Below are 27,772 nucleotides of genomic sequence, written 5' to 3' on the forward strand. Positions count from 1 at the left end.
TTCCAATGGTCCCGTGATAACATTGTTCATCACACATGAAATTATAATTTAGAGATTTATAACTTACATCAATGGCTCTCTTCCTGACCTCGAGCTCACACGCCCTCCAGTGCAAATCAGTTCTTTCTTCTTGGTTTGAATGCAGACTCTCTTTAGAGATGCATTACCGCCCTCTGTTGGATCAATTTTGTAGTTGCAAGCACGCTTCAAGCTAAAATAAATCAAATTAAAAGACTGTTATGCTCAGATTTGTGATTTTATTGATAAATTATCATGTTTAAAAAGATCCACAAGCCAACATATCCTTCCAGCTCACACCCTAGTCCTAAATCTGAACTATGTACAAAGTTTTTTACACTATTTCCTGCTTTACTATTATTATCATCCTCATCATCATTCCCCTCATCATTATTATTATCATCACATTCAAAACAAAGTTAGAAGTTTGAACTGTGCCCACTGGTAAACGTCAAGAGACAGGATGCTGAGTTAAATGTACACCAATGCTAGCTAGCACAGAGTTCACTGGAGGTCAGAGATAAAAGCAGGGGAAGGAGGAAGAGGAGGAGGAAGAGGAGGGTTTAAATTCTTATGCACATTTCAGAAAGAGAAAAGACGAATCATCATCATCGTCATGATCATCACCACACACATTAGCTACCTCACAGAAACAGTTTAATAATTTCACTGTGGAAACAAAATGAAGGAACACATGCAGATGCTAGTCTCACGTTTCTACCAACATGACCACAGTGACAGAGAGTTCCAGAAACTGCAGGGTAACTTCTGTGGTGAGGTAAGAGCTGCATGGCACTGACAAATAAACAAGCTCCTGTAGGTCTGACGTCACTCTTGACAAATACTGGGCAGTAACATTGGCACAGATAGGTATCCAAGGATGATTTCCTCTTTAAAAAATGATCATTTCCAGAGTTAAAATCACGTAGTAATAGTATGTCAGTGTTCACAGGCAGAGGAGTACAGTAAATGGTTACGTTACAGTATATAATATGCAGCTTTCTGTGGCTGGACTTTCAACTAGCAGCAAAACAAAATGAACATTTGCATATAATCGTAGTGCAATGGGAAAACTGTTGTCAGGAGTTCGTCTTACTCTGGTGTGAAATCATGACCGTACCATCAGGTCGGAGCAGTTCCTGTAGTAGTAGCTGATTCAAAGAGACCAAATCCAGCCAGTAGGCGAAACAATCACTCAGCATTCATCAAGACAAAAATCACATTTTGTAAACGATTCATTCTGTATTTCTGGGAATTAAAGCAAGGCCAGAGCACGGCGTGAGTGTCTGAGGAGCAGACGTACACAAAGTTTGTTCGGTGAGTTAGAAAACATTCCAGACACAAGTGCAGCAGGATATATCATTGATATACACATCTTCACACACACTCACACTCTCCCTCACACACACACACACACACACGTGTCCCACTCTCCTGAACATGACTGGTTTGTAATCAGAACAATATGAAAAAAGAAAAAAAGAACAACTAAAAGCCGGGGGTGGTTCTTCCAGACGTGACTCGTTCGTTCTAGGCGAAGCTGTTCTCTGGGTAGCTCACTTTGATCGCGCCCCAGTAGCAGGCTCTTATCAGACAGATGAGGCCCAGCAGGTAGGCAAAAGCCCAGGACACATAGGTGGCGTTGTAACGACTGGCAAAGTCCCGGGTACCAACCTGTCCAAACAAGAATGAGAAATACAGAACTGAACAAGTAAAATAAAGTGCAAACCTGAAAGAATTTGTATTGTAAGATAAAGATATTTAAATGATGCAAAAAACTATGTTTGGTAAGGTGACTCACAGTTAAACCCACTCCAATGAAAATGCAGATCATTCCTATAGTAACATAAGCACAGCACCGCCTCCTGGGAAGGGCACTACCGACAGAGGATCTGTGAGAGAAACAAAAACACACAAGGAGGAAAAAAACACGGTCCTGAAAAGAACTTTCTTCACCTGCCACAGCTACAAAGATGTGAGTCACCAGTTCAGACGCTGCAGCTTTGGTGTTAATTATTCAATGAAAATCACACTGACTATGTTGTGAAATCCCACTTTGGGATAAACATAAAGGCATCACAGAGCAGTCACATGGTCACCTCCATACAGACTGTACACACACACACACACACTTTTACTTCTTTCCCTCTGCTCTCACATGCCTCTCATGTGATGGGAATCAGAGAATTCCTCAGGGACGACTGCTGTACAGATGGCTTATGGGAGCCTGGTCACATGACCACCTGACCTTCTGTTTACTGTTTACATCAGTTGAACCTGACCATCTCATCCACATTTGTCTTGAGGTGCATTTGGGGTCTAGCTGGATATTTGTTGCCCAGCTTTTCTGGGCTAAACACACATTGATAAACTGACGGGTTTCCTTTATGTTTGCAACACAAATATATATATATATTTAACTCTACAAAAAATATGTATTTAAAACAAAATGACAAAATTCACACTTTCAACCAAGTCAGTTAACATGATAAAGTGTGAACAGGAATTTTGGATAGACTCACATTTTTTTGCAGTGGGGACACTTGGCTAGTGTGTTGAACCGAAGCTCCATCCACTGTGGGAGAAACACAAGTAAAGACCAGAGTTAAATAATAGATAAATATACAGATAGACAGAACCACACACACTCTTCCTGCTCTGCTTTAAGATCATTCCACACTTGGATATATTATCAGGTTATGTTGAAATCACTCCTATATTGTTAGTCTGACTGTCAGGTTATAGATGTTCCATCAAAACATTAGGAGTTTCTACTGAATCATACAAAGCAAAATTAAAATCTGACGTTTGACATCTGGCTGTAGTGAAGACAGGAAAACCTCCAAGTTGTGATACAGCAGTTCAAACACACACACACACAGAGAGAGAGAGTGGTTTTAAAGCTGAAACACAATTTTCAAGGCAGCGTGACAACAGCCTTCCTCAGAGCCAGATGTCATATTAGTGTCATATTAGCAGCAGTTCATGTCTAAGGCAGCTGTGTTAGCGGCTGTTGGTAATAAGTCCACCAGAAGGTCCAGCTTCATCCACCTGTTCTGGTGCTGGGGTGGAGCCATCACTGGTTAAGGTAGTCATGGGCTGGGATGACTTGGCGTCCTCACTGCCCTACAGACGCCACAGGCAACAATGTGGACATGTTAGGAGGTCAGTGTCGCTGGTCTGAACCTTTGACTCACTGTTGTGTTTAATGGTAAATAAATAAATAAAAAAACCTAAAGATGATTCACTGTTTGTTTGCTGCCATTCTCTTGTATTCAATCATGAACAGTACTGTAGGCAACATCGTGCCCACCAGGTGAGACTAACCTGTCTCTGAAATAAAACAAGACTGCCTTAGGAACTAGGGAAATGCTGCATGAGTCAGACTCCTTCACAGGACCAAGCAGCGTGACCAAGTCTGTGTACATTATAGACCCGTTAGAGAAAGTTAGATCTGTGATAACATCTGATAAACTCTATGGTATTGTATGATACCGTTTCTGGTTGACCTGTTAGCAGTAAGCATGTTAGCCGGGGTCACTTTTCATAACATTTCACTCCAAAAAACCTGATTTAGGGATACATGGTATATTGTCTTACTAGGAAGGTGTTGCCACAGTGACCACAGACCACCCTCATCCCCTGGGGTTGGATGGGCAGAGCAGGCTGAGCAGGCTGTTCTTCAGGGATCACCATCACTGGGCTTAGGTTAATGATGCGTCTGCTGTCAAATTAAACCCGACCACAGAGATTGATTGAGCTCATCAGAGCTGACATTTAAATGACATAATCCCAAACAAATCACAAACCCGATTTTATATGAAGAAATCAATAAATAAAAAAGTTTGAATCCTATTTCGTTGGGATTAAAGAGTCTCTAACAGTGAGAAGTTGACCAACATTTACCTACCAGTTTGGTCGAGGACATCCTATCCTCCGGGACGTGTCTTTACAGATGAGCAGGCAGTTACAGGGACACCTCACATATTTCTTCCCTGTTGGTGGATTCTTGATCGGCTTACAGAGGTGAAACAGAGTGAAGGTCAGCTCGTGTGTACAAGTATATACCACCCTGTGTCTGTAGACTACCCCAAAGTACTTCAGCCCACAGAATACTTAACAGTACTGCAGTATTTACAGAGACTGTCCATGAACAGTAATGTTTGTTTATTCTTATTCTCTGCTTCGGTCCTTCTTCTAAGACCAGACTGAAACCTCTGACAGAGACTGTGAAATGTTCCAACAAACAAACAAACAGCTCTTCTTTAACTCCCCGCAGTAAGAGGCCAGAGAGGATCTGTGTGATGTCAACACAGCACTCCATTCACTTACCGAGGCTTCATTACAGACGGTGCACTTCACCACGTGCTGATGTAGCTTCCCCTCCAGGTTGATGAGCGACTCGCACACGCGGCAGTTGATGACAGGCACACCGCCGGTGTCCGGGCTGGCGATGGCCGTGTACGGAGGAGGTAGTTCAGCTTTGGGAAGACAAGACACATGAGTTGTTAGGACGTGCAGAAGAAGTCAACAGCTACAGTGGCTGTCGGTTAGAACTCTGGCAACAACACGCACACACGTGAGACAAAGAAATGAAACCAATAACCATCTGTGAGACACAGATTCAAATGTATAGATGGAGAGTCTAAGTGATTCTTCTTCTAATTTCTTGACCTTTTATTGCCTGTAAATCTTACTAAGGTCCATGAAATATTTACGACACCAGTGAACTGACACTCATCCACAGCAACACCGTATCAGTGGCCGGTCTTTAATGTATTCTGTGTTACACCAACATCCACTGTTCACATGGACTCCTGTTAATCCTGTTAATCCCACACTAACCTGCCATTATAATTCTACATTCCACCAGTTTAAGGGTTTTAACACTCAGTCCACAGACGTGCAGCTGCTTTACCACTGCTTCTGCAGTATTTATGCATGCTTCACATTCTTGAAGAGTCCGTAGGCTACAACCTCTCCTTTATTCCCATCATCCAAACTAAGACTGCAGTGAATTGACATAATTCCTCTCTGCTATCCCTTCATTTTCCATCCACCTCCACAGTCTGGTCATTTTGCCACTAATTTTTAAAATAACTTGGTGGACACCAATGACCAATTCTGTATGAATTATTATTATTGTAATTTTTTTTAGCCATAGTGTGAACTCCCTCTCCAGATAAACGTCAACTTTTACTACATAGTATCTGCATTCTTAATCATGATGATGGCATGACTCATCAGGAAAATCAGGTTTGGCTCCGAGACTGAGGTTAAAGCCAGGGTTTGAAACCACAAATCTTTCAGTGTCCCACAGCTGGGCCAAACACTGCTGCAGTGAAATGACTGTAGTCAGGACATGGTGCTGTTGGACATGTCAGACTACAACGCTCTGATCTTACAGTTTTCTTTAGGCTGACAGTCCTACATAACAACAAAAAGACAAAGTGCTGCACTCCTGGACTTCTGAACACGAACCACGAACCACACACCTCGCTTCTATTTTCACTTCTCTGCAGCGGAGTCGACCAAATGTCTGCCTGAAACTGAACACAGCACCTATAGGTTTTCACTTGCTTTCCTCAGACGCAGACGTAAGATGAGAAAGCTTTTGAATACGACCACCAGGAAGCAGCACAGCACAGCACTCAGCAGGGCCTCCAGCTGCTGTCATGGTTTGGTGGATGAGGGATGTGCGACGTTTCGGTTTTGTCCATTTCTCTCTTCTTTTTTCTAATGCTTTTGAATGACTGATCTCCATCAGCAAATCTTTTTTTTTTATCACAAAGCGTTGGTTTTTCTAGTGAAACCAAAACTAAGTGATTATTTCTCTGTCCCTGGTTCTCCATTTTGCCAGTTTTGTCAGTTTATAGTGACGTTCAAGGACAAGAAACAAGGAACAAACAGCAGCCAAGGTCAGTTCTCTCTGCTTCCTACCAACATCAGCAGTGACAGAACACACCATCACACCTACTGCTGAACAACAGCTGATCGAACCAACTGACTGACTTACTAACTGAACTCAATGACTTTACCTCAGATTCCTCAGGAGTATTAAAGAAAAACCCTGGTGTCCACTTACTACCCCAAAATATTTCTGTATGTAATTGTACACAATATATTTACATCCCATTCTATGGAAGCGAAGCAGACCAGAGACCAGAGACCAGAGCTCAAATCATTAGAAATGAGACACAGTCTCTTTATACACAGTTAGAAGTATTCTAATATTCCATGGGCTGGAAAAGTACTGAGTTACTTTTGAAATCAGTGAAGTTCTTCTGGACATTTTTGTAGCACCACTGTAGCCTGGACTGGGAGACAGCTCTGCCCACTTCATATGTACGGTCCATGATGTTGTCCTGTAGCTAGCTTCAGCTTCATATTTCATGACAAAAAGGTTCATTTTCAATAATCACTGTATTTTTAAAATGTCCATCGATGGTCATTTGAGTTGATGGGCAGCTGGGACAAAGGACTGTCCAGGGCCCTGGTCTGCAGAGTCTCAGTGTCCTCATCTACCAACAACAACACCAGAACATCACTCTCTGACACACTGTATTACAATCAGACTATTCTAAAACAGCCCCGGGCCTGCTGCTGCTGCTGCTGCTGCTGCTGCTGATGCTGCTGCTCCTGCTCCCAGTTCTTTTGGAGCCACATCAGCATCTTAACCTGTGTGGGGTCGTGATGTCTGATTTCTGCAGTCAGACCCAGGGGCTGCTGTTGTTGTAGGCCCCTGGTCTCTAACCCACTGCTCCACCTTTTCTCTGTTTTTGCTCTTTTCTCCACCACTGATTTCGCTCTGCTGCGGTTTTTATTTACGCTCTTGCACGAACCCGATACGCCCCAAAAATGATTCAGCATGCAGGGCTGCGGAGGCTCCTGCTCCGGCTGTTCGTCTGTTTACCTCGGGGACTGGAATCCTGCAGGTACGGCGGGGCGGTGGGGGTCACGTTCTCGGAGTTGGGGCCCGACAGCAGCGGGGATCTTTCGTCCATGCCGTCCGAGGCCATGTCTTCAGCCGAGAACCGAGGGGAGATGGCGGGTAAAGGAGGCGGAGAAGCTCCGGGTTGCACCGAGGAGCAACCAGCTGCTGTTTGGAGGGGCCGAGCAGCTCTGGTCAGGCTGCCCTGCTGACGACACACCGGAGGAGGCGGGGGGGCACAGGTGGGGCGGGGGCGGGGCGGTGGGGGTCACGTTCTCGGAGTTGGGGCCCGACAGCAGCGGGGATCTTTCGTCCATGCCGTCCGAGGCCATGTCTTCAGCCGAGAACCGAGGGGAGATGGCGGGTAAAGGAGGCGGAGAAGCTCCGGGTTGCACCGAGGAGCAACCAGCTGCTGTTTGGAGGGGCCGAGCAGCTCTGGTCAGGCTGCCCTGCCGACGACACACCGGAGGAGGCGGGGGTCCACGAGGACCCGCCTCTCACTGACACATCCCGGGGCGTGGGCGGTGCTCGAATGCTGTAGGTTGGAGAAAACAGAAGTTCGGCCTATTTAAAAGTGCGTTTTCAGTATATTATGCACATTAACATGATTGCATCATTGCGAAATGGATTTTAACGCAGCTATATTGGGTCTTTATTTTTAAAAGGCGTACATTCTTATGCATTATTTCAAAAGAAAAGCCATATTTGTGGTAAAGTATGCTAACTTCCAAGGTGAGCCACAAGAGGGCAGTGTAGGGCCACAGAATCTTTACATTACAGTGTACTTCACACCAATGTTTAATCTAAATGATCCCCTGTTTATACTTATTTTATATAATATTATTCTATTTACTATTACAGTGTGACTATAATGACTTATCTAAATCCTCCTCATCTTGAAACACAGCAAGTAAAACTCGCTAAATGCTATTCTAACATGTTTTGGTTAAATTCGGCAGCTTATGGTAACTGTTAAGTCTTCAAACCACACTTCCTTTCATGTACTTTTCCAATCATGACTCAGACTTCATCTGACTGAAACCAAACCCTCTTTGTTTGTCGGATGGTCTGAATGTCATCATAGGTTTCCAGCAAAAACAACATCTGTTTACCACCAAAGCCTGTGGCCATGTTTGAAGGTTAGTGATGTGAGCCTGTTGTCTGGTTCACCGCTGAAGTTGACACATGTTTCTCTGTTTGTGCCAAAACACTGACTCCATTCCATTCCTCTAAAGCTGATGTCAGATTTTAAGCTTCATTTTTAGGATTTTAATGAGGGTTTCAAAAAGATCTATTTTATTTGATGACTTTATCAACGTTTGTATCAATTGTTCTAACTAAGTTTTTTTGGATGGTATTTATAGGTTCTAACATGGTACCAGCTGTTAGCCATCCTTTTGTTTAATATGTGGTTCCTGTGTTTTCAATGTGTTTTTGTGTAAATGTAACTTTTTGCTACATTTATCTTTCGGCAAATTTGAGTTCCAGTCTTATACAACATCTGACTTTGTTTCTTATTTGTTATTAAGATTGTTCTTGGTTATATATTTGCTACATTTTTATCAAACAATATATGGATTGTTACCTTGTTTTTTTATATCTAATATTTGTCTGGACTTATTCAGACTTCTAAGGTCATCTTCTTTGGCCAACAGTTAGCTCTTTGTCAGATTCTTTGGTTCAATTTTGTGTAATGATTAAAAGTTTAAATCCAGCCTTTGTGAATGTAATATGACATTGAGTTATAAGGTTTCAGATTGAGCCAAAAGCAGAGCTGATTGGTTCTATTAAGGACATTGTAAAATGGCTAATAAATTCCAGCAGCAGAACTCCTCCTACGGCTACAAACCTCTACATTCATGAGCAGAGGCTCGGCCAAACACTGCAAATCGACACTTGAAGAAGGACAAACACACAAGTCCCAAACAGAAGCTTTGATTCTACTTTGATGTTGTAAGAACATGAGCAGACAGTGTCTCTTAACAGTCATTAAAATAAATGTGCCTCGTTTCCTTTGTAGAGTCTGAGGGACTATGTTCTCTCTCTGCTGCAGTTAAACACCGATCCAGATCGCATGTAACAGCCTGTAGACCACGACTCACTTTTTCCGACGACTTCATTCAGAGAGCACACCAGTGTTCCAGGACACAGGCTGCTGCTGCTGCTGCTGCTGCTGCTGCTGCTGCTGCTGCTGCTGCTGCTGCTGCTGCTGCTGCTGCTGCTGCTGCTGCTTTGACGCTGGGGTTTCTGTGCAAGGTAAAATAATTCCTGTAAAATCTAATGATTGGGTTTTGACAGCTTTATTTTAACAGGGATTCTCTAATCCAGGTACAAGGCGTGTTATTGTAATGTTTTCTCTGAGGTTTTTTAACTGTTTGTAAATAATAGAAAACCAGCAACCCCAGAGCTGAGGTGGTTAAATATAATACGTTTGAAAACTTTAGAAATGTTCATCCCATAAATAAGACCGTTTTCTTGACACGTGGAGATCAGATCTGTGTATCTGTATGAACGGAAACATGTTTCCAGTCTCTGCTCTCCTACTGTTAGTCCCCTGTGTTCACTGTTATTCATGTCTCAGCTATTCTAGAGATGCTCCAGGGGGCAGTGAGCGGGGTGATGCTCGGCCTGTCCTGCTGCCTCCTGTTATGGGTCTGCGCACCAGCAGATGGTGGAGGTCCAGTCAGTCCAGTCGGTCCTTTTCCTTCTTTTACTCCGGTTGAGGAATCTGTGGAAGCAGACTTTGAGGACTGGGAGTTAGGCTCTGGATCGTCACCCTTCCATCTGTTCCACAGCTTCCCAGCTGACAGCCCCTTCACCAAGGAGACCTCGGGGAAACCCATCAACTGCACCCAGCGCTTCTGGCTCCCACCATATTCTACAGCCTGCTGGGAAAACCTGGCAGAACCTGAGGAGTTTGCCAAGTGTCGTCTGCTTGTTCTGCAGAACAGGGCAGCACTGCAGGCGGTGTCTGCCTCCAGTGGGGTGGAGGACGGAGGGATGTCTTATGACCTCCAGGCCAGAGAGGAGGTCGAGGGGATCCGTTCAGATCACCTCAATGTTACAGAAACTGTGCAGTTCATGGAGAGAGTGTTTGCTGCACTGGAGGAAAAGAGGAAAGAAGGAGAAGAGCAAGGAATTCTAACAAGGTGAAACTTTTTTTTACTACTTTTTTACACAGAAAAGACAGTTACATTATGATTCCATCTTATTTATAGCTGTGCCACATATTCAAAACTCGTATCTGCTTTTTTTTTAAGGGGCTTCTAGGAAGAGGAAAAATTACACTAATCTGTATATTAAACACAGAACTATTAACTAATGACTATTTTGCTGGAGCCAAAGCCTGTTAAAAAGAACTGTTAACAATTCACACCTCTGTGAGTAAAATGGTAGAAGACTTAAGACTTATGCTTGGCACCATACCATACACCAGGTGTTTGCTATTCACTGCAAAGTTTTATTTGCAAAACTATTTTTTACCGAACCGTGTTTTCAATGATCAGAACACAGCTGTGAGCCTGGGTAACAGATGTTTAGATTAGAATGCAGCTGTGGGTCTAACTGATGAGGTAATACAGCATTACACGTTTAGCCCAAACATAAAAATGAACCACTGCCAGCAACCAGGTCCAGTCCAGCAGCATGTGTCATTTTTCAGTACTTTTCCAACAGTTTTCGAACAGTCATGGGACATCTGGTTGGAACTAGAAAAGTGTGTTAGCATTCCTACATTTTTTTTCCTTTTTCAGACGAGAGAACACGTTCGGTGCTGATGGAACACAGTACAAATGTGTGGAAAAACATTTTACATTTGGTTGATCTCCTGTTACAGAATGAAGGAGCGTCTTTCCAACACTAGAGACACCATGGACGTCAGAGAACACACAGCAAACCACCTGGAGACACAGTTTTCTGTTTTAGAGAAGAATCTGCTGAACATGCAGCTGAGACTCAGTAAACTCAACCAACAGTGACCAGTCACCACACTTAGTGAACTGCTTTTCTATGAATAAATGTCCATGTTGCAGACATGTTCAGATCAGGAAAGCTGTAGCACAATAATAAACCACAGTATCATTGTTATTATGTCACTGACGTGTAGAAGTTAAGTGTTTGTCCTGGTCTGCAAAAATGAATAAACCTCACGTCACAGCAGGTTTCAAAGTTGTTGTTGGGTTTTTTTTCCACCGTTTCCCATTAATTGTTTTAATTAAATTACAAAACAACAAGACACAAACATGTTAAACTACTAGTTGCAATTTAATATCAAAACTAAATGACTAATCTGCAAACACACACGCAATTTAACTGTACAGGTTGTCAGTGGTTACACACTGGCTAAGGTTGAGTGTGAGTCTCTCTGTGAGCTGCGAGGCCACAAACCCGAGGTATCAGTTCAGAACACGTTCAAGTATTTATGGTAAAACTCAAAACTTTACAGTACTTTCTTGTACAGATGATGGAACCGTGCACAACATCAGTGTATGACAACATTCCTGGAGTGAGCAGCCAACACACGCTAACGTAACTAATGAGACATCTATGGAGCTAGACAGCCTGAAGCCGGGCTGCAGTGGGACTGTTAATGACATGCACCAGAGCAGTCACATGCTTTATCAACTTTTCTCCTCTAAATGGGACCAAAATATACAAAATTAACATAATGTTTGATTGATGTAGAAACCAGTAACAACACTCAATCTGCCATATCTCCACAGACTCTAAGAAGCAGGTGGTCAGGTTTGGATTTTATATATAAAGTCTGTATTACTGTGTGTGTTCACATTAGTCCTGTGTGGCTTAATGTTCCTATCCACAGCCGGTGACTACTGTCTGCCCACAGGTCCAACTGTTGAACTGGGTCAACATATACTTAAAAGAGAGAGTGTCTCTCCAGTCTGTGTCTATGAGAAACATGACAGTAACAAGTTCTTTTCTAAAAGTCTCCGTCCTCTTCTTGCATTTGTTCCAAAGATTTCAGGTAATCTCGAGCCAGGATCTTCTTGGGCAGAATATCTGGAGACAGATTATAAGAGCATGTTAGTCACTGTGGAATGCAAAGCAGGTAACACCATCCTCTGTCAGAACCACAGCTGTTGGACCAAAATAGTGGGAATCATTTGAGGGTACATTTTTCAATCTAATTGTCAGGAACAAAAGTGTGACTCGTCATCTATCGTTTACATGAAGGATAGTACACCACAGTATTCCTACAATCATCTTTTAAATACCAGAAAAACGTTCATTGGGTTTCAGAACTTCTGATGTGTAGTCTGTCTGTCTGTCTGTATGTGTCTCACCTGTTAAAAATTGAAAGGTCTCCGTTTCCTCTGCGGTGTTAGCTAGGTCGCTGTAGGATAATGTGTTCGTTTCTTTCCCTGATCCGTTGTTAAACGAGGAAAGAGCCAAGTGCTGCACAAACAACTCCTAAATAAGAAATATCCACATTATACGGGGACAGAGAGCAGTTGTGGATGAAACCACGACCGCTAACCGCTGTAAGCACAGGTATAAACCAGCTGATCAGACAGTTAGCTGGATCCGTTAAGAACTAATTAGATTTAGCCGTAAATTACAGATTACCGTGGCCTTGGTGGTGAGAAACAGTGCGTCCTGGTTGATGCTGGAAACATCCGGAGAGCTCTTCATGATCAGCCTCACCCTGGAGATAGGCAGGGAGATGCCCTTTTTGTTACCGGACGCTTGCTCGTCTTTATTTTCAGACATTTTCATGAGGACGCGATGCTAAAAACAAGGAACTTCAAGTATTGTTTTGAGAACAGCACAGCAGTGCAGGCTTACAACTTCTTCGTTTTCATTTAACGGCGGTTAAAATCGAGGAAAAGGACAAACACCGCCACCTTCTGTCTTGGAGGAGACACTAGCTATTAGCAACAATTAAGATGTGTTGTTCAAACATTATAACGGTTTTTGTTACATTAATCAGATGTTTCACTAACCTTAGAGTTATATAAAACATTAAAGTTTATCTGAAAAATAAAAAAAATATTTTTATTGATGATCATGATTCATTTTTGCGACTCTTTATGTACAAATGACCACAATCTTCTTCTGACGAATATTTTTTTAGTTCCATACCCCTATTTTTGTTTTTAAATAGTTGGAAATGACAAAATACTCTTAATTCGTGTGTTTTTATATGTTGTATCGACATTGCTTTTGCTGTCACATGATGACAAAACGCCTTCAGTCCGCCACACCGGTGCAGGCGCTGGACTTCAGTATACACAATAGCAGACACAATTTCAACCGAAGAAGAAGAAGAATTGTTGACAGAGGACAGGGCGAAGAAGAATCATAGGCGCTCAGCAATGGCGAAAAATACGTAAACAAACCACAGCTAAATTTAACGGACTCACTTACACCGTTACAGGACAAATTTTGTGGACATCTACCTGGAGTGTAGGAGACACTCGTGTCTTCAGCTGCGTCTCTCGGGCGAGTCTCTCAAAAGAGACAAAATCACCAGACGAAACGGGTCCTTTCATTGTTCAACACTGATCTAATTTTCTTTGTAAAATCCCGGGCTCTGTTCGTTGACAACGACGATGCCGTTGGGTTTGAAACCTTGCTGTGCTGTTTGCAAGACGAACTCGTCGTCCATGTGGAAAAAAGGAAACCAGGGAGAAATTTTGTGCAACAACTGCACAGGAAAGAGTAGCAGCAGCGGAGGAGCAGGGGGAGGTGGAGGAGGTTCAGTAAGCGCTGTAATGTCCTCCAGCTCACAGCCCAGCAATGGCGGACCTAAACAGGTCAGATGTTCAATTTAATGTCTCAGTCCATAAATGTCCTCACGGGTCTTCTTTTCATACTGTCTACGTTCAACATCTGGACGCAGCCCACCTCAAAACTTGATGTTTAGAAGATAATTCGGGGTTACAATGAAATGAGCACTTGTAAGATTGTTGTTTGGCTTTATTAAAAACAAGTGAAACTGTCAAGTGTTTTTTAATAGTTCATACAAATGTATTCCTTTAACCAGATCTCACCACCTGATCCATGTTGTCCTTTTTTTAGACCAAGCAGGAGATTCATCGGAGGTCAGCACGGCTGAGGAGTACCAAGTACAAAGCTCCTGCGTCAGAAAAGAAAGTGTCTACAAAGGGAAAGGGCAGAAGACACATATTCAAACTAAAAAATGTAAGCTAATTCACTGGGTTTATTATTTTATATCTGCAGTTTGGATTTCTGCAGAATGACTTTATGCATTGGACCATTTTGTGTGTGCTTTACATCCTCAGCCAATCAAAGCGCCAGAATCTGTTGCAACAATCATCACTTCAGAATCTGTGTTTCATAAGGTAACTTTACAAAGCCACCACACTTGACGATGATCTAAACGTCTGCCCACAGCTGTATTAATTCTAATGTAGGGTCTTTGTCCTGAGACATGTGCCCAGTGTATTTATACACATCCACTGTTTTGTACCAACAGGGTGTTTACTACCAAACAGGAGATGTAATCAAAGTCACAGATGAAGACGATGGAAAATCGTACTACGCACAAATTCGTGGCTTTGTTCAGGACCAGTATTGTGAAAAGAGTGCAGCACTGACCTGGTTAATTCCCACACAAGCTAGTCCAAAGGACCAGTTTGATCCTGGAACATATATTGTTGGTGAGCATTATATAATCAGACTCAGCATAATCTATTGCTGTTTTGGATCGACTTTAAAAGCATCTGTTTTTCTCCAGGTCCAGAGGAGGATCTTCCCCGGAAAATGGAGTATCTGGAGTTTGTGTGCCACGCTCCCTCTGAATATTTCAAGTCAAGGAGCTCTCCATTCCCAACCATCCCCATCCGACCGGAAAAGGGTTACATATGGACCCACATAGGACCCACACCAGCTGTTACCATCAAAGAATCAGCATGTGGCAGCAGTTAGCAGTATTTTATTGTGGACTTGTTATGTTATTTTTAACAGATTTGTGTATATTTATGTACCATAAGAAAAAGAATGAATAGAGTGAATTGTGGTTTGAAACAAATGGAAGAAAACTGTTGTTCACACTGCAGCATTGCAGTATTACTTTTGTATTTGGTAATAAACCAAAAAAACTTATTTGGACCATTTTATGTCTTTCCTAATCATACAATATCAATCATTTGCATAAACCTTAAACAACATCATTTTTATATTTTACACGATACTGTATATTCAGTTTCTGTTCTGAGAATAACGTGTATGTGAGAAGTCGACCACCAGGGGGCGACTTTGTTATAGCAAAAGACATGAACGAACATTTATGAAAATGGACGCAGTTGCTGTTTGTTATTTGATCATTAATTCTGATGCCACATGTAGGAATGGCGCAAGAAAGGTTGACCGTTGTGACACCATACATTAAATATGTCATATAATAAACATGTACGTTATTATATGTCTACAGGTTTAGTTGGTCGTGTCACGGGTTTCCATAGTGTAGTGGTTATCACGTTCGCCTAACACGCGAAAGGTCCCCGGTTCGAAACCGGGTGGAAACAGCTTTTTCGACGTTGATACACCAGAAATGTGGATATTTTGTATTCTAAGACTATGTCAACACAGGAGTGTTATTAGATCCAGTCGTAAAGTATTTTATTTTTGCGGCCTTTCATCCACATGGGACTCCACGTTTTTCTGGACTGGTTAAAAAAAACGAGATGTGGCCAAAGTAAATGAAAGCAATATCAATATTAGATACCGAAGTCCCGGTAAGAAAAGTACAAGAGTTTATAGCAAGAATTACACAGTATACCACTTTATTGTATCAATATAAGCATATGTTTGACACAATTCGTCATGAGTTTCCGTAGTGTAGTGGTTATCACGTTCGCCTCACACGCGAAAGGTCCCCGGTTCGAAACCGGGCGGAAACAGTTTATTTTCTTTAAAAATAAACCAATAGCATGTTTAAAATACTGGGATTACGATTTTACACCGAAACAAAACACGAATTCCAGTACGCGTTTAAGCGTTCACCGGAAAAGCGTCGCCAGAGGAAGTGCGTTGAATTGAAGCCTCTCAAACCAGGACTGCACTCTTTGACAAACGCGTCAGTCAAACCACTGAGCTTTTGCTGGTCTCATAAATTCCCTCAGTGCTGGAAAAGAAGAAGCGTGATGCTCATTAATCCGGGGGTGTTTGTCAGATATAAATTTGAACCTAGGAAAACCGACTGACAAAAGCACAATGGGGAAACTACAGTCTAAACTCGGTGAGATTTGCATTTATTTGGACTGACTTCATGAAACTCATCATACTTAAGTTTAACTGTTTTTATTCCTTCAGCTGTGAAGCGTAGACAGAGCCCTGAAGGTATGAACGTTTATATTAAAGCCTTGATTTAGTATTATTAAGTGTTTAAATCTCTTATGAAACGTTTTTAATGTTTTTGCAGGTGATAGTCTGGCTTCCAATGTGATGACTGGCCAAAAAGAACACGAGACAAGTATGAAAACACAGCTCACAGAGGTAAAAAACGTACTGTGTTTTCGTCACAATATGGGCATTAGAACCTTGATGTCACTGTACATGTACTGTGCACCAAATCTTTTTTTCTTTTTTTGCTCTCCTTTAAGCACAAAATAGAAAGTAGTGAAATAATCAATGCGCAAAATAGAAAGTAGTGAAATAATCAATATGTAACAAGTAACATAACTAGAAAGATGAAATAACTGCATACAAGTATGTGTATACACAGTACTGCAATATATATTGGACTACACATTTGTAATGCACACATTTTTTTTGCATATTTGCTTTTTGAATTTGTGTCAGCAGCAGAGATTATATAACATAAACACACATTTATATTAAAAATATAATATTAGAAAAGGTAACAGAAAGACACAAATATTAAAAGGAGAATATAAAATAAATCCAAAATTATTATAGCATAAATACATAAAAACCCTGGGTAAATACTAATTATAATATTAATAATTAGATATCTCATATAATAATATCAAATATCTCATACTGCACAACACCAACACCATATTTATCCTGTATGTTCCAAACCCAACGGTTCCATGTCGCCAAACGCTGTTTTTTAGGGAAAAGCAGTGTTTGCTCACATCATATCCAAGAGACATAAAAGGTGTTTTTGGAGCTACTCCTGTGTTTTTTCTTCCGCTCCTGCACCTCCTTCTCTATAAAGAGACTTCCAAGTGTGTGAAGTGCGGCTCAGAAACCACCTCCTCCGAACAGCCAGCTCTTTATACAGAACCTCAGCAAAAAAAACCCAGAAAAGTCTCCACATCTGGTACTGCTTTACTTCTGCTGCCAGACAGAAAGTCAGGGCGTGTGTGTGTCTGTGTGTGTGTGTGGATTGGTGGTGGTAGTGTGGAGGGTGTGTGTGTGTGGGTGTGGGTGTTTGATTGCGTGAATGGCGTCACATGTGGACTCTTAGAGTTAATGAGGTGTTCACGTTTTGGAGCCTGAGAAACAGTCACTCCGTCTGCCTGTAACTACACACGTACTGATTCTATCAGAGTCAACTCAGATTCACTGCTAAAGGAGAGCGTCGGCTGTTGTTACCTTGTCACTGAGTTAAACATTTTATTTTTGCTTTTAGACAAAAAATAAAGAATTTGACTAATTTATCACGGAGGCTTATCTATTTTCGCAAATGTAAACAATTTCTGCAGTGTATTTTAGCTAATATTTAGTAAATGGTTAGTCTTTTTTGCTAACATTTAGCATGTTTGGGGTTAATTAATTTAAATCTAACAGAGTTGTAGGTTACTCTTAGCTTTATCTTTGGCAGGTTTGACACAGCAAATTAAGAAATGTAACAAAGTTCGAGGTCAGCATCTTGGAAAAACTCCACCTTCGCCAGGTTATTAAAATGTTTGAGGTTGACTGTCCGCTGTTTTTAATTATACTTTTATTTTCCATGACACGGCAGCTGTTAACTGTAAATTACGTTCTAGGTAATGCCTAAAAACCACTGAGTTAAAGCTGAACATGGTAAGTCACGTCACCTGACTCATAGTCAGCTGTCAACACCTTCTTTTTTCGAAAGAATCACAAACCTGTTTTAATGAAAACAAATGAGCGATCACAAACACAGGACGTAGCATTCAGCAGCCAGGACTAATCTCATCTCATGTCACCTTCCTATTGTCTGATTCAACTGAAGTTTTTTGTTTGTCTTGGACTCTCAGTCCAACGCTCTGTTTCATCTGAAGCACACTATATGATTAGTTGTGTTTGTGTTTAGCTTGGCTTAAATCCATACCTGCTCCTCAGGTGCAAACCGGTGTAATCTGGTTTATCCAGGTTTCTCGTTTTAAACATTTTTTTGGTGGCAGGTCAAAAATTTGCGTCTCTTTGACATTTTCACAAGAAGGTTCTATATTTCTGACAAGAAGATTATTAATTATACCTTACTCTGTGGCTGTGGCTTTAAACCACTGTTTTTCACGAGAGAAACATTTTAATGACAAGCACTTAAAAATCATCCGACTCATGTATTTTCATACTTTAGTATAGTATTTACAATCAATCAAAAAAATGACTTTTTAATGTAGATAGAGGATTGAGTGAATGACCGGTTTTATTTTTTATTGCCAACTTTCCCGGTATAGATTTTGTATCTCTGACCCAGGATGAATACTTTTGTCACGTTGGGTTGCCATGTTTTACTGAATTCTAGGGAAAAACTAAATCCTTGGTGGGTTTTAATGATAAGTGACCTTACGTATAATTTCTACAGTGAACGTGGAGCTGCAGGCTGGTCATCTACCACATGTAGGTCTACCACTAGATGTTGCTAAATCATACACAGTATGTGCTTGAAGCAGTGGTGTGTGACATTTAAATGAAAAAATATTATCTCTTCACATCATCGCACTGCTTCAGCCTGGCAACTTCACACACGTCTCTCTGTTCTGAGTGCAGGAAGTGGTTTATTTTACATCAAGCCCAACGAGGGGGAAATATGGAGCACAACAGAAACTTTGTGCTAACAAGTAAGGGATAGGACAGCAGCCAACAGAGTGGAGAAGAAAAAGACTCAAACATGCCAGTTCAAAGATCTACACTTAAACTCAGACCTTAACCACCGACACACCCACACACTCTATTAGTCATGTCTGGTTATTTTATATGAGTGACTTCTTTTATAGTCAGTACGCAGTTATGCATACTGTGCTGTATGCACTCTATATAAAACCAAATAAAAGATACAATGAAGTTCAATCTTCCACACTGTACCTGTCATTTCTCAGTCGTTTTTCTGTAAGTATTTGCTCTGACGTCGCGGTATCATGTTAAGAAGGTGGTCGGACTGTATGGAGACAAAAGCAGCTATTCTTCCACCAACAACACCCGCATCTTTGTATTGTCAGCTGATGATGGAGGTCCTTTACTGAAGCCTCTGTGGGCTGAGGAGATTTCTGTTACACGCTTTATTGCAATCACTGACTGGAAACCCAAACATTGTCATGTTTCCTCATTTTGTTCTGGAAGACAACCAGTTGTATTACCGCGAGGTTCTGTGTCAACCTTGTCTCTCTAGGTTGGTCTCACACTCTGCTTAGTCAAGTAAAGTACATTTCCAGTTGTGTCCTAATTGATGGTGATGTTTTGTTTTTTATACAGTTCTGCCTTTCATACGACTTATTATATAACCCATGTCCCCTGCCATCACAGCTTCACTCTTTGTCTAACCTGCCCATTTATCCCAGTTGGTTGTAACTCGGTAGCTATTGTATTGCTGTCACTGCTGTGTTAAAACTCTAATCTTCCTATTCTTCCGTCAAATATCACCCACACAACCCTGTCTTGACTCTGTACCTGTCATCTTTTGTCTACTGTCATTACTCAGGATCAGTGTCTAGACTGAAAGTGAATTTCTACCTTCTTCATTCATACACTCTTCCTCTCACAGAACTTGTGTGTAGAGCTGAAGAAAAACAAGTCTGACCATATCTGCAACCTCCAGGGTGAGTACAGAGTTCCACACCTCACACTGACACGGCAGTGACCTTAAAGTGTTGATTCTGTCCTTTTTTTCATCATCTGTGGGGAAATACTTTACCCCAGAAAACCTGAAGTCAGGTTAAAATAAATAAATGACAGAGATGTTGACGACAACAACTACCACTGTTTATAATTCTTGAGTCTGATGAAAACTGAAGTGCATTCTTCATATGTGCTGCATAGTGATTTTACCACCAAAGAAGACAACAGTTTGGGACAAGAACATCCAGGTGGACAAAGAGACAAGGAAGAAGGAAAGCCTTGTGAGTGTGGCTCCTTTATTTTCTTTCCTAAGTGTTAAATATTACATGTCACTCTACTAGTTTAACCCTCTCTTTGTCCTCTGGGCATTCGCAGGACACAAAATGGGATGTGGCGTTGGAGGATCATTCTCAGCAGGAGTGGACGTTTACCTTTTCCAATGTCAACAAACCTAGCCAGGTCACAAACAAGGTGACCTCACTGATCAAACAGAAACAACATGCCACTGTGTTCTGTGTATATATATATATATATATACATGTCTGTTTCTGTGTGCAGGATGCACCTCTGAAGATCAAGTTAGCAGTGTGTCCATCAGTTTGCCAAGAAAAGATTTTACTCCAAGGTAAACTGAAAATCCAGAGAATAGTAACACATTTTAAGGTTTATGATTTTCTAACCTTCGTTTGTTTAAAAGCAGCCGAGAAAGATCAGGAGTCGGCGAGTCCAGTGAGGAAACTCTACTGTGCTGATGAAAACATAGAACGAAGAAACCACTACCTGGATCTGGCAGGAATAGAGAACTATGCCTCCAAATTTGACAATATGGGTAACAATAAAATAATAATAATAAAAATATACTTTTTTTTTTCTTCAAAGCACCTCAAGACCTAAATCTATCTCAAGAATACATATTTTTCTCATTAATTTCTCTGGGGGGGGTTTTCATTAAAACTCATGATACTAAACTAATTTTACCCCATCTTTCCAGAGACACAAGAACAAACACAATCTGTTCTTCAGCACCACAAAGTGGCAGAAAAGAGGCGCTGCACCTCCTTTAGATCTCCCCGGTCAGCAGGCAGAGACAGTAGCAGGGCGGTGGAGAGGTCCTGCAGGTTGCAGGTCCATCACCCTGCTTCATGGTGCCACCCTGCTAGGTGTCGCCCCCTAGCACCGGGTGTCCTGCCACTGACCCACAGCAAGAGGAGTCGTTCCAGGACACAAGACGCTCACACACTCGTCAGAGATCCAAGCTTCAAGCTCCAACCCAGGGATGACAGGAACATGCTAGATAAACATCATGCTCTTTGTCGTCCCCCTGTGGCACAGCAACATGAACACTATCATCACCATGAGCACCACCATCACCACCACCACCACCACTACCATCCTTCATAAAGACATCAGTCTATCACATACAGTCGCAGCAGGTAAGAGACAGAACTTGTCAAGTCCTTAGTACTAACTTGTGGTAGTAAATTTCATACTGTAAGTGGAACCGATGAGCCAGGCACTTTTAAAACATGTTAAGTGACAAATTAAGTGTAACACCTGTTATACAAATTTCAAAGTCATATTTTGTGTAATAGATGAAGGGAATGGACTCCTGCCAGAAAACTTTAGGGTTTGATAGCGACTGTTCCGTCTACAGACTGTTCCAAATGACTGTTGACCAACACTGTGGTGAGCCCTGATCAAATGGACACGCTGAAACCGTTTCCTCTACTGTGTAGTAAATAAAAAAACAAATCCAGAAAACCATTTGCTTGACCCTCAAAAATATCCCAGGAGCCATCTTTGTTTTCTGTGCTCATTGTTTACAATTATAATAATTATAATTATATTATAATTAAAATCATATTTTACTTCTAATTTCTCATTGTTTCCTTTTTTCTTGTTCCAGCTCCGACGTGGATTAGTCTCACAAAGTGTTTGGAATGGTGGAATGGTGATGGCTTCACAGCGTCTCTTCCTACTTATCTCTGTGGACAGAGTTACAAATAGACACCATGTCCCAACGAAAGACGTGAGACAGCTGTTTCTAAAAATACTGAGACCCTCGTGCCTTGTTTCTGCCCCGCTGCAACAGTTCCTGTTCCACTCAAATGCACCACACTCGGGTGGAAGACAACAAAGGGACATCAACAAAACACAGACAGCTGTTTGACAGCAGCTCTGACTGGGATACCTTAATTGTTGCAACAGCGAACAGGGAGGAAACAAAACTGGAAAACATGAAGTCCCTGCGATTCCTCGCTGCGGAGGGTTTTATCCAAACTGGTCCAATCAATCTGGAGAACCTCAAATGTTTGTCTTTTAATCTCTACCCACTGCTGTTCAAGGCCAGCTACCTCCATGAGAAGGCAGACTTGCTGCAGGCTTTGGTCCAGACGTGGCCTCTCCCTGAGCTCAACCTTCAGAGGCTGTTGGGAAAGACCACGGACTGTCAGATGGACCTGACCTCACGCACCTGCAGACTTGGTCTGGAAGCGGTTCTGACTGGCTTAAAGGTACGGTAATCTTGATCACTGCAACTGATTAAAATGATATTAAACAGTAGGAGTGACTGCTAACTTGTGATTAATAATAGTTTATTTGATGTTACCACAAATGAGCCTTAAACAGTGTTATATTTGTCTTTTTCTTCAGGATTATGTATTGTCTCCACCAGGGACTTATGCAAAGTCTCTCCATGTGGTGGACCTTACTTGTCTCACAGATGTAGAGGAACAGGACTGTCCCTGTCGCTGCACCCTGGGTCGATGGGCAAGAACACTTCTCCTGACCCAGCTGTGCTATGAGACTATGGTGGCCATGCAGACCACTAATGCCCCACACTCTGCCTTCGAAATTTCAATTGACATCTGTCTGCATGGTTTTGTCACAGGTCGCAACTACGACCTTGTGTCTCAGGCCTTTCTCCTCCGCTCCTACTGCCCACTAAAGCTCCATTTTGTCAGTTTCAGGGCTGATTCTCTGAACCTTAAGCAGCTCTTCTATGTCCTCCGGTTGGCAGAACCAGAGTCGATGATAAAGTTGGAGGTGGTCCACAATGTTCCTCTGGAGGCCTCACACCTGGAGGTGCTGTTTTCTCGGGTGGATTTCCCTAAACTGCAGGCCCTGACTATACCAGCTGGGGCGCTTGACATCAGAAGAATGGATCCCAGTGAAAATCTGCTGACGACCATTGGTAACCAGCTGGCACAGCTGAGCAGCCTGACTGAGCTCTACATGGGGTTCTCCACACTTACTGGACACCTACGCCGAATACTGAGGTAAAAAATGGACAACAATTTGTCCCCATTTGACTGCATCATCAATGAGTCTGGGCAGAAAGATATGATAAGAACAATTAAACACCTAAAACTGTTGAAACTCTGTTTGTTTTTCTGACAGTCCACTCAACACTCCCCTGCAGCACCTAGAGTTGGCGTACTGTTGTCTGAACCGAGTGGACATGACATACCTGGCCAACAGCCTCCACAGTGACACCCTCGTCAGCCTGGATGTTAGCGGACACGACATCTTTGGCCTTTTCTCTACACCTTTCCACAAACTCCTCAGCCACTGCTCTGGTTCCCTGGCCACTCTCACTCTTGAAGAATGCAACCTCAAGGACGACCACGTGGACGCTTTCACCGCCGCTCTGACCGGCTGTCAGGCTCTGGAGGAGCTCAAACTTCTGGGAAACCCTCTGACCTCTGCAGCCCTGCGTGGACTGTTTTCCATGCTGTCTACAAGTTTTCCCAAACTGAGGTACATTGAAGTCCCAGTACCGCGGGAGTGCTACTCTGAGGACGCTTCTTATCCTCTTGATGATTCTGTCCTGCTGCGTTACAATAGAGAGTTGTTTGAGGAGGTCAGGGTCCAGCTAATGGACATCCTACAGGTCAGGGGAAGAGGAAACGTAAAGGTTTGTACTCCTCTCACAGGGGCCTACGATCCAGACATCAGTGAGACCAGCAACGAGCTTGGAGTGTCTATGCTAATGTCCTTTAACAGCGTTGTGGGGAACTTCATTAACACTATAGCTAACGTGGACAACAGGAGATCAAAGGCTCAGACTGATGGTTAACAGAGTCATTATCTATGTGATCATGTGCACAACAGGAGACGGAGGAACAAGTGTCAGGGGTGAGGTGACAGGAGAAAGGCAAAGCAAAAAAGGACAATTCCAAAGACAATGGTGAGCCGACAGAATGATGATGATGATGAAGATGGTAATTAATATAAGAGTTGAGAAGGAAAGCTGAGGTTGAGTTACAAAAGATTCAATATAATGACGAATTGTGATGCGATGATGGTCAACAAGTCAGTGGAGACAGAAAACACCAAAGAGGCTGATGTTCCATCACAGTAAAAAACCAACAACCACCCACATGATGAAACTAAAGGAGAGTTTGTTTTCATATAGTTTGTTTACAGATTTGTTCTAGAATTAAAAAAAGAAAAAAAATACTTCTTTTACTACTTTTAACATTCTGTTTCCAGTGTTATTTATGGCAGGTGCACTGAGTTTTCTAGATATTGTATTTTAATATCTGTATCTATTGTACATGAAAAATAAAGCAATTATTTATAACTGTTCGTAGTGAACATAAGATCTTTTCATTCACCCATCAACAAATCAATCATTTATCAGCCAATCACAAAAACAATTAAAACACAACATGTGGAGTTTGAGGGTTTTTTGGAAATTCATATTTTTTATTGTCTTATATAAGTCATTTTCATTTAAATATTCCACCAGCAGACAAGGATGCGTTGATGGACAACACGGATTAACAACATTTAGGAGGAAGAATTTTATTTCTTCATCCACTCTTCCCTTTCCTTCCGTTCACGGATCACCTCCGTTACATACGGTGTCAGGTAGCGGAAATCCTGTAGGAAACAAAGTATTTAGTTCGATTTAAAATTTGTACATTATGATTATAGACATGACCTTATTCAAATCTCCAAATCTTTAATACAGATTACACACCCATAAAACGTGCTTACCTCTTCAAATTTAGTCCACTGTTCTTTTGGAAGAATCTGTTGCTTCATGGACAGATCCAGCGCCCTCTTTATCCTGAAAATCCTATCATTGTATGCTGTCTCAGGAAGCCTCCTCAGAGCTTCTTTCACATCTGTATCCTCATAGATTGTATCATCATACATCAGACCTAACACAAAAAATGATCATGCAGTGATCTAAAAACCAAATTATTGTATTGAATACAAACAGCTTCTATTTCTGACCAAAGACAAGTCTGTGTTTTTACCCAGTTTGTTGAAACCACTCAGGTTATAATACCATTTTCGCACTGAGAGCATAGCTCTGACTGACAAAGCTGCAAAGGCAAAAACACAAAACAGTCAAGTAATTTTAGACCAAATGATAACACCATAATATAATAGACATTTAACCATCATATGCTGAATAACTAATTAATAGTTGATGGGTACTATTTAACGCTTTTAAATTGAATCTAAATGTTATATTAAATTACAAAATCCACGTGAATATTCAAAAAATAACAATTCTCCATTGAAAATCGTAAAAAAAAAAAACCTTAGCTAATCAAAGTGTAAGCTTAGCATAGGATAGCAGTTAGCTCGGGGACACCTAAGGACAAACAAGTCAAAGACGACCTTGGTAATAACGTGACGTATAAAGAAAAGAAAAAACGTTACTTTTACACATTTAATCATTTCGTTTGAATCTGTTACTATAAGATAAGAATTACGGTTTATTTTGAAATTATTTTTAGAAGGGAAAACCTTACGTGGTATGCTGGTCGCCATCTTGAACGCTGCAAACGCGTACGCGCAGGATTATGGGTAAGTCACGTGGTCTGAACATTTCCTATATTTCTTTTCACACAAACGTCATCGTACGCCCCTTCCTTTTTTAGAACATTAAAATCTCCCTTAATATAATAATGGCATAAATAACTAAAACACATTTAATTGAATAAACACAAGTTGGTCAGCACATATGCTCACAATATCAAACGGCATACCCATAAATTTAGTATTTTAACAAAGGAAATATTGTTATTGTTAATATTGAAATCTTGAAATATCCATAGGTGCCAATATACTGATAATTATTTAAAGAGCATATTCCATAAAAAATATTCTCTCTATATAAAATCTTCTAAAATGAAAACGTCTTTGTTTTTTGTACAGTTCATGATCAAATTAACAGTAAGACACTTGACCCAAGTAAAATTATTTTACACCCTCTAATACAAAAGCTGTTTAAAAATGACTTGAGACAGACAGAAAGACATTTATGTAAACTATTTACATTTATTATTATCAAAACATTTATTGACATACTGTTTACGCCCTCAACATGTTTCATGACATTTATTGTTCACATATTGACATTATTCTGTCATTATTGTCACGTTTTAAAGTTAAAGTGTCTTCTGGAACAAATAAAAATCTTCCAATGTGGTCGAAGCCAGTTCAGAACAAAAGGCCTCATCTGGCAAAGATACAAGACGATCCAGGGCGATGTAGTTGGGCAGGTCAGGGTCATACTGATCTCTTCCAAGATACTTCAGGAACATGTGTCGCTCCCTTATTCGCAGGAATTTAGAGTTCAGGACCTGCAGTGGTAAATATGATCCAAACAGAATTTTGTTTGCAGATTGTGCATATTTGCAAAACAAATAATTAAACAAAAACTCTCTTCATTAAGTAGATAGCAACACGTGAACATACCTGTGGAAACTTGGTGATCAGGTGGTGGGGGACATTCATGGTGTTGTGAAGGAAGTTGAATATTTGGATAAGCCTTTTTTTATTTGCAGTCAGCACTTTAGGGATGGTAAGAACTATATGTTGGATCTCATTTTTCTTAAAGCCGAGCTCTATTTCACACACCTTGGCAAATCACAATTCAAAAACACAAGTGGAAATATTTTAGAAAATATAATAGAAATATATAATATATAATGTATTTTGCAAAATAATACATTATAATTATGTCTTGGTTTTTGACCAAGTACCTTCAGATTTTCTTTGACAGGCTCCAGACTTCTACAGAGGAGTCTGGGTAGACGAGCTACAATGTTCCGGGTCTAGAAAGGAAACCAAACCTTCTGTAATATACTGTAGTGGTTAATGTATTTATCTAAACCGTACAGACTACAGAAAACTTACATTAACAGCACTGAGTTTAAGTTGCTGCTGATAAAAACCCAGTCTGTTGTCCAGCCGCTTGACACTAAAATTCAGCAGATATGGCGCTTTGGATACCATGGATGCAACCTCCTCAGAACTGAACTTCTTTGACAGGAGATAGTTCACTCTATAAAAACAACAAAAGTAGAGACCTTTAGACAGAATATGACAGCACAACCAACACAGTTGTTACAAATATATTTATTTGTAAATGTTTCTTTGATTTGCCACCTAGCGTGCAGGTTTTCCAAATCCTCAGTGAGAATAAAAGGGTTGTGTGTTAAGATGTAGCCAAAGCGAGACTCTTCCACCCCATTATCTTTGAGAAACAGCAACCTTGGGGCCACATCTGTGTCAAAGTCCAGTTTCAGCAGCATGGTTCCAACATTGGGCCTTTGTTCTAGCTTCCACAAATCCACACCTGAAATTAAAAAATATCTCCATGACCTCATCCTTGAAAAGTTTAGATTTATTCCCCTAAAAATCGATAAATGTATAAACTGATTACCTAGCTGCACCAGCTTGTTGAGTGTCTCAGATTTGTCAACATAGTCTCTAAGAGATGTGGAGGCTGGAGGCAAGGCTGCAGGAACAGTTATACTGAGAGCTTCCTCCTCAGTGAGCTCCCTTAAAGCAGAAGGTTCTGCTACAGCATCTGGA

General features: G+C 41.3%; 7 protein-coding genes and 2 non-coding genes across 12 annotated transcripts in view; 5 read left to right on the forward strand and 4 right to left on the reverse strand.

The window, feature by feature from the left end:
* Positions 1 to 243: 243 nt before the first annotated feature.
* pip4p2 (phosphatidylinositol-4,5-bisphosphate 4-phosphatase 2) lies at positions 244 to 7,173 on the reverse strand. Of its 2 annotated transcripts, XM_008331715.3 has the most exons (8): positions 6,932 to 7,173; positions 4,351 to 4,499; positions 3,929 to 4,035; positions 3,619 to 3,742; positions 3,070 to 3,144; positions 2,541 to 2,593; positions 1,820 to 1,910; positions 244 to 1,692 (listed from the first exon to the last, which is right to left on the reverse strand). In XM_008331715.3, exons 1-8 carry the CDS (start codon positions 7,035 to 7,037, stop codon positions 1,549 to 1,551), a joined length of 849 nt encoding a protein of 282 aa, XP_008329937.1. In that variant the 5' UTR covers positions 7,038 to 7,173; the 3' UTR covers positions 244 to 1,548. The 2 variants fall into 2 exon arrangements, with proteins under 2 accessions (XP_008329937.1, XP_008329938.1); XM_008331716.3 differs by lacking the exon at positions 3,070 to 3,144.
* Positions 7,174 to 9,151: 1,978 nt separating this feature from the next.
* Positions 9,152 to 11,591, forward strand: LOC103394419 (uncharacterized). Its single transcript, XM_008331718.2, has 3 exons — positions 9,152 to 9,205; positions 9,531 to 10,098; positions 10,785 to 11,591. Exons 2-3 carry the CDS (start codon positions 9,542 to 9,544, stop codon positions 10,924 to 10,926), a joined length of 699 nt encoding a protein of 232 aa, XP_008329940.1. The 5' UTR covers positions 9,152 to 9,205; positions 9,531 to 9,541; the 3' UTR covers positions 10,927 to 11,591.
* On the reverse strand, positions 11,194 to 12,815 carry chrac1 (chromatin accessibility complex subunit 1). The gene is made up of 3 exons (XM_008331717.2): positions 12,536 to 12,815; positions 12,253 to 12,379; positions 11,194 to 11,968 (listed from the first exon to the last, which is right to left on the reverse strand). Exons 1-3 carry the CDS (start codon positions 12,683 to 12,685, stop codon positions 11,889 to 11,891), a joined length of 357 nt encoding a protein of 118 aa, XP_008329939.1. The 5' UTR covers positions 12,686 to 12,815; the 3' UTR covers positions 11,194 to 11,888.
* Positions 12,816 to 13,193: 378 nt separating this feature from the next.
* gatad1 (GATA zinc finger domain containing 1) lies at positions 13,194 to 15,037 on the forward strand. The gene is made up of 5 exons (XM_008331721.3): positions 13,194 to 13,725; positions 13,991 to 14,113; positions 14,215 to 14,274; positions 14,409 to 14,592; positions 14,670 to 15,037. Exons 1-5 carry the CDS (start codon positions 13,522 to 13,524, stop codon positions 14,858 to 14,860), a joined length of 762 nt encoding a protein of 253 aa, XP_008329943.1. The 5' UTR covers positions 13,194 to 13,521; the 3' UTR covers positions 14,861 to 15,037.
* Positions 15,038 to 15,386: 349 nt separating this feature from the next.
* On the forward strand, positions 15,387 to 15,459 carry trnav-aac (transfer RNA valine (anticodon AAC)). The gene has a single exon. It is a non-coding gene; the product is annotated as a tRNA-Val (tRNA).
* A 302-nt stretch (positions 15,460 to 15,761) lies between these two features.
* Positions 15,762 to 15,834, forward strand: trnav-cac (transfer RNA valine (anticodon CAC)). Its single transcript has one exon. It is a non-coding gene; the product is annotated as a tRNA-Val (tRNA).
* Positions 15,820 to 24,462, forward strand: lrrc14b (leucine rich repeat containing 14B). 3 transcript variants are annotated; one of them, XM_017041428.2, is made up of 10 exons: positions 15,820 to 16,172; positions 16,247 to 16,273; positions 16,356 to 16,429; positions 19,854 to 19,908; positions 20,129 to 20,208; positions 20,303 to 20,398; positions 20,486 to 20,552; positions 20,625 to 20,756; positions 20,919 to 21,360; positions 21,834 to 22,035. In XM_017041428.2, exons 1-9 carry the CDS (start codon positions 16,148 to 16,150, stop codon positions 21,326 to 21,328), a joined length of 966 nt encoding a protein of 321 aa, XP_016896917.1. In that variant the 5' UTR covers positions 15,820 to 16,147; the 3' UTR covers positions 21,329 to 21,360; positions 21,834 to 22,035. The 3 variants fall into 3 exon arrangements, with proteins under 3 accessions (XP_016896917.1, XP_008329944.1, XP_024920785.1); XM_008331722.3 differs by having other exon boundaries at positions 20,628 to 20,756; XM_025065017.1 differs by lacking the exons at positions 15,820 to 16,172; positions 16,247 to 16,273; positions 16,356 to 16,429; ... (4 more) ...; positions 20,625 to 20,756; positions 20,919 to 21,360 and adding exons at positions 21,397 to 21,613; positions 22,580 to 23,205; positions 23,327 to 24,462 and having other exon boundaries at positions 21,834 to 22,440.
* Positions 24,463 to 24,614: 152 nt separating this feature from the next.
* uqcrb (ubiquinol-cytochrome c reductase binding protein) lies at positions 24,615 to 25,815 on the reverse strand. Its single transcript, XM_008331724.3, has 4 exons — positions 25,702 to 25,815; positions 25,198 to 25,266; positions 24,932 to 25,098; positions 24,615 to 24,814 (listed from the first exon to the last, which is right to left on the reverse strand). The coding sequence occupies exons 1-4, from the start codon at positions 25,718 to 25,720 to the stop codon at positions 24,737 to 24,739; spliced, it is 333 nt and encodes a 110-aa protein (XP_008329946.1). The 5' UTR covers positions 25,721 to 25,815; the 3' UTR covers positions 24,615 to 24,736.
* A 395-nt stretch (positions 25,816 to 26,210) lies between these two features.
* mterf3 (mitochondrial transcription termination factor 3) overlaps positions 26,211 to 27,772 on the reverse strand; it is a 2,616-nt gene continuing 1,054 nt past the window's right edge. Inside the window, exons 3-8 of the mRNA XM_008331725.3 lie at positions 27,621 to 27,772; positions 27,344 to 27,533; positions 27,092 to 27,239; positions 26,938 to 27,009; positions 26,651 to 26,812; positions 26,211 to 26,535 (exon numbers count right to left, since the gene is read on the reverse strand). The exon at positions 27,621 to 27,772 is cut by the window's right edge and continues 1 nt beyond it. Coding sequence (XP_008329947.2) covers positions 26,341 to 26,535; positions 26,651 to 26,812; positions 26,938 to 27,009; positions 27,092 to 27,239; positions 27,344 to 27,533; positions 27,621 to 27,772 — 919 coding nt within the window. The 3' untranslated portion in view covers positions 26,211 to 26,340. The remainder of the gene's footprint in view (positions 26,536 to 26,650; positions 26,813 to 26,937; positions 27,010 to 27,091; positions 27,240 to 27,343; positions 27,534 to 27,620) is intronic.

Source organism: Cynoglossus semilaevis, chromosome 18, assembly GCF_000523025.1.
Source record: "Cynoglossus semilaevis isolate Cse_v1.0 chromosome 18, Cse_v1.0, whole genome shotgun sequence".
Classification (NCBI taxonomy): domain Eukaryota; kingdom Metazoa; phylum Chordata; class Actinopteri; order Pleuronectiformes; family Cynoglossidae; genus Cynoglossus; species Cynoglossus semilaevis.

Excerpts from the sequence above, each read along its gene's own strand:
- pip4p2 (XM_008331715.3), bottom strand. The coding sequence starts at position 7,037 with ATGGCCTCGGACGGCATGGACGAAAGATCCCCGCTGCTGTCGGGCCCC. Across the intron at positions 3,145-3,618 it reads ACTGTGGCAACACCTTCCTA|GGCAGTGAGGACGCCAAGTC; the intron begins GTAAGACAATAT and ends TGGCGTCTGTAG. Across the intron at positions 1,693-1,819 it reads TCATTGGAGTGGGTTTAACT|GTTGGTACCCGGGACTTTGC; the intron begins GTGAGTCACCTT and ends TTGTTTGGACAG.
- LOC103394419 (XM_008331718.2), top strand. The coding sequence starts at position 9,542 with ATGCTCCAGGGGGCAGTGAGCGGGGTGATGCTCGGCCTGTCCTGCTGC. Across the intron at positions 10,099-10,784 it reads GAGCAAGGAATTCTAACAAG|AATGAAGGAGCGTCTTTCCA; the intron begins GTGAAACTTTTT and ends CTCCTGTTACAG.
- chrac1 (XM_008331717.2), bottom strand. The coding sequence starts at position 12,685 with ATGAAAATGTCTGAAAATAAAGACGAGCAAGCGTCCGGTAACAAAAAG. Across the intron at positions 12,380-12,535 it reads TTCTCACCACCAAGGCCACG|GAGTTGTTTGTGCAGCACTT; the intron begins GTAATCTGTAAT and ends TTTCTTATTTAG. Across the intron at positions 11,969-12,252 it reads GACCTTTCAATTTTTAACAG|ATATTCTGCCCAAGAAGATC; the intron begins GTGAGACACATA and ends ATCTGTCTCCAG.
- gatad1 (XM_008331721.3), top strand. The coding sequence starts at position 13,522 with ATGCCGTTGGGTTTGAAACCTTGCTGTGCTGTTTGCAAGACGAACTCG. Across the intron at positions 13,726-13,990 it reads GCAATGGCGGACCTAAACAG|ACCAAGCAGGAGATTCATCG; the intron begins GTCAGATGTTCA and ends TCCTTTTTTTAG. Across the intron at positions 14,593-14,669 it reads TCCTGGAACATATATTGTTG|GTCCAGAGGAGGATCTTCCC; the intron begins GTGAGCATTATA and ends GTTTTTCTCCAG.
- lrrc14b (XM_025065017.1), top strand. The coding sequence starts at position 22,036 with ATGCACCACACTCGGGTGGAAGACAACAAAGGGACATCAACAAAACAC. Across the intron at positions 22,441-22,579 it reads CGGTTCTGACTGGCTTAAAG|GATTATGTATTGTCTCCACC; the intron begins GTACGGTAATCT and ends CTTTTTCTTCAG. Across the intron at positions 23,206-23,326 it reads CACCTACGCCGAATACTGAG|TCCACTCAACACTCCCCTGC; the intron begins GTAAAAAATGGA and ends TTTTTCTGACAG.
- uqcrb (XM_008331724.3), bottom strand. Across the intron at positions 25,099-25,197 it reads GAGTGGTTTCAACAAACTGG|GTCTGATGTATGATGATACA; the intron begins GTAAAAACACAG and ends TTTTTGTGTTAG. Across the intron at positions 24,815-24,931 it reads AGTGGACTAAATTTGAAGAG|GATTTCCGCTACCTGACACC; the intron begins GTAAGCACGTTT and ends TGTTTCCTACAG.